General features: G+C 41.0%; 1 protein-coding gene across 6 annotated transcripts in view; it reads right to left on the bottom strand.

Annotated features, from left to right (window-relative positions):
- The window catches only part of arhgap17a (Rho GTPase activating protein 17a), a 33,574-nt gene that overhangs the window by 21,926 nt on the left and 7,552 nt on the right, over positions 1 to 4,096 (bottom strand). For 5 of the 6 annotated variants that reach the window (XM_032503312.1, XM_032503311.1, XM_032503308.1 and 2 more), the window contains exon 2: positions 3,207 to 3,246. In XM_032503312.1, the coding sequence (XP_032359203.1) occupies positions 3,207 to 3,246 (40 nt within the window). Of the gene's footprint in view, positions 1 to 3,131; positions 3,180 to 3,206; positions 3,247 to 4,096 lie in introns of those variants that run through there. The other variant, XM_032503309.1, reaches the window with a different exon arrangement.

Here is a 4,096-nt window from a genome sequence, read left to right on the forward strand (position 1 = left end):
CCCCCCCCCCCGTCTGTTGCTAGCAATGACAACGCGGTGATTAGTGGCGATTCTCTCCGATCAATCAAGAGTCTACAGGTTTTCACGTCACCTTTTGGTATCACCTCAGCTTGCTTGGAACCTCAACTGAGGTAATACTACAAAAGTACCTGTTAGCAGGTACCAGGGACTTTTTTTTTTTCGGGAGGGCATATAGCAGCAGACACAGCACCCCTTCTCTTCATAGTTATCAGATTCATCTACCAACCCATATAGAGCTGGCTCAGGTTTGCCTTGGACCAGCTCTTAGTTATGGAGTTATAGTTTTAAAATACAAGGGGACTTCTTCTGACACGCTGAGCTCCTCTGTCCTCTCTCTTTCCATCTCTGTGAAATACTAACTTAGCTCATCAGAGTCCTTATGTTTTCCTTGGATTAGGGTGGCACCTAAATCCTCACCACCTAAATCATGCTATGCCCTGCAGTGCTCTGCTACATCATGCTACACTCTGTAACACCATGCTAGGCCATGAACTACTACAACTACCATTTTAAGTCATAGTTCCATTATCTTTACTGTGACTATAATTGCCTCTGTTCATCACACCGCCAACCAGCATCGGAAGTATTCCTCACCACTTGAGGATTCTGCCAAAAAGGGAGTTTTTCCTCGCCATTGTAGCACTAAATGCTTGCTCATGGGGGAATTACTGGAATTGTTGGGTCTTTTTAAATTATACAGTATGGTCTAGAGTCAAGACCCACCTGTAAAGTGTCTTGAGATACCTCGTGTTATGATTTGATACTATAAATAAATTTGATTGAAACCAAGAATATTTAGTTGTGGAGTGTGGTTGAAGTAAAGTGGGAGAAAAGGGGAGGCTGAGCAAAAGGGAGGCCACTACATTTAAACTTAAAGTCAAAAATAGTTAACAGACAACATGCACAAATATTCCGGGATGGGTTTTTCTTGAGGAGTTTTTGTTTTGAGGAGGAGGAGCAACACAGCCGTCTCATGATTAAGGGGTCGAGTCAATTCAATCTCTCTTTCCCTCCCTCCCTTTACCTTCATCTGACAGCAATGTTCCTATGAAGTGAGAAATGTCTCAGTCTCAGGCTGATTTCCAGACAAAGGCAAAACAATTGTGCCTCTGAGGAACAGTAAAAGTCACTTGTCAGTTATAATATAACGTCATCTCCTCGGGGAAAAGTTAGTTACTGCTTGTCCACTTGTATTACACAACTCATGCTGGCTCTGAGCCGGATGTTCTAGCTGTCACTCAAATATATTTCTAAATGTATATGGCCCATATTCAAAACATCTGAAAGGGAAGAAGGTATTAGATGTTGTGTTCGTGTTGACTATTTATGCACAGGCTACAAAAGAGGATGGGGAGAAAAATAACAATAAAGGGTGTCGTACATTGTGGCCTTAGCTGTTCTCAAAGAATAATGCAAATCCAGTTGAGTTTGTTTTAACATCTAGGGCACCTCCCATTCATAATTAAAACACAAAGACAACCTTCATCTGTAGAATGCATAGACATACATGTGCATAGATACAGCTTCACACACAGCTTCAATGAATTCTGTGTATTTGTTGAGCCCTAATTGTTGCTACAGAAGTCTTTGCAACATTCCAATGAGCGCAAATTTGAACCAAGCACTACACCCACTGATTAGCCATCTTCAACCTGTGGAGTATGATCTAATAAGTGCTATTAGCTGCGGTTTAATTGGCATGAAAACTTGCATACCTTTGAGCTTGGTCAGCATATGGTCCCGCTGCTCTTTAGGCTTCAATCTGACTCTTTCCTAAAGAAAGAATGCCCAGAATACGAAGGCAAAAGGCATGCCAGGGCTTCTATTATCCCTGTAGCCATTGAGAACCTTAATTTACTTCATTAACTTGCTTGCTTGCTTTATGTGTATCCGTGTTAGATGGATTAGAATATATTTATTTATTTCATTCAATATTTTACTAGTCTCTGTGCAGCACTTAAGATGCACTTGTTTTACAGTGCTATTTCTCATGTTTTTAGCTTGTTTTGTAGCTTCTGGTTCAGTATGGCAGGTCCACCTTGTTTTGATTTGTGGTGTGAAATTTTTGTTGTCAAAATGTTATGTTTGTCATGTTTCTTGATGTGATTTGATTCCTGCTGCCGATCTAATTTCCTTCGAGATAATAAAGTTGAAGTTAAAATCTAGACAGCTTTCTTTTATGTATATGGCGCCTTTCACAAAACCCAAAGACAATTTACAGGATTACTGGGGCCAAGGTAAACTTAGGGAGGTTGTAGGCTGTGGTGAACAGGTTGTGTTTGAGCAGTGTTTCAAACATGTCCAAGGATGTAGTGTTGTGGATATCTGCAGGGAGGGTGTTCCAGATGGATGGGGCTGCAACACTACAGGCTCTGTCTCCAAAGATAGAGAGTATGATGTGGGGAACGGAGAGCCGGCCAGCGTCTGAGCACTGCAGGTTTTGGGGTATGATGTAAAGGTTCTCAGTCACCCATGTCATAACTCTCCAAAGGAAACTTAAAAACCAAGGGCAACTGGACTTGGTTAAAGGTGCTTGAAGACATTTCATCTCTTCCCAGGAAACTTAAACGCTCACATTTAAATACCAATGATGGTGGTTCAGACTTGGCCTATGGTATTTCCAACGACCTTAACGACTGTCGTTACAACAGCCAAGAGCAATAACAAAGTAGGCGATATCGATCATCTGGACAACAACCGATCAGTTTCTTGCATGAGACCAAACGTCTTTGAGCATCTTTAACCAAGTCCAGTTGTCCTTGATTTTTAACCTTCTTTGGGCTTCTGTTGCACGGTATAAGAAGTATTCACTGTTTTGGTGTTCTGCATCCAATACTGGTCATATTGTAATATTAGGACAAGTAAATGCAGAGTGCAGCATTTGAAATGCAGAATATCCTGGAAAAAATAAATAAAAAAGACTCTCACATATGTTGAAAACAGAAAATTACAGGTGGTAAAACAGGCATAGGGGACAGCTTGTCCCACCATGTCCATAGAAAAGTTGATGACTTTTCCAATGACTTAATTTAATCCCACATATACATACTTTGGGACCATTGTCAACCAAACTAGTTTGATTCTGAAAGGACAAAATCTGTACCATGTACCCGTAGCCAATGCCCAACAGATGCAGCCATTCCACTGTTAAGCTGGTGAGAGCGCTACAGTCATCAATGACTTACCTGTAAGAGGTCATCGCTGAGGACTTCCGTTTTCTCCGCTCTGTGAGTGAGAAAAAACAACAAAGAGCACACAGATTAGCACTGACAAACAACCAGAGCACATAGTTTTACTTCAACACACTGTGCAGTCACTGTGAAAATATCTGTGAGACAAATGACACCGCACCTGAAAGACTGGTTTCAAGCTTGAACACTAAAATAGAGACAGGTATTGACCTGGGCATTCGTGGGAATGTTTTCAGGGAAGCTGAGTCTCTCTAATTAGTTGTCATGGCTCAACCAGCTTAGTAACAGGCTGGGGGACAACATGTCTCTCTTTAGACTGCACTGCTGCATTAAGTTGTTGTTTAAAAAAAAAAATCATGAACTGTGACGAGCTTGAATTATTTTTGATAATTATAAAACATAGAATCAAAAAATCTGGTAAACTAAATCACAAAGAAGGCATATTTCTGCTGCACGAGTTTTGATTTCTTCAAGCTACAGCTAGCGAGGCTCATGGTGCACAGAGCAGCACTGCCTGAGCCTATTAATAGCAAACTAATTCTTAGACTTGAAGAGGTCAGACAGATTAGATTCACTTAAAGGGAGAAGACTGGGAAACCCGGACTCAGCTCCTACTGCTTATCAACACCTTCACACAGGCTGCTGGCTTCGGTGGCTATTGGGGGACAACCCTGCAGTCAAGATGATCGGTAACTGGAGACATTGTAATTGATATCCTATTGATGTCAATATATGATGCTGAATATCGTCTTAAATTCTGGATATCGTAATATGACACCAGTGTCTTTTCCTGGTTTTAAAGACTGCATTACAGTAAAATTATGTAATGTTCTGAACTTACCAGACTGTTCTATTTGCCTACCCACTTAGTCATTATATCCACA

This window comes from Etheostoma spectabile, chromosome 21 (assembly GCF_008692095.1).
Source record: "Etheostoma spectabile isolate EspeVRDwgs_2016 chromosome 21, UIUC_Espe_1.0, whole genome shotgun sequence".
NCBI classification, from domain to species: Eukaryota; Metazoa; Chordata; class Actinopteri; order Perciformes; family Percidae; genus Etheostoma; species Etheostoma spectabile.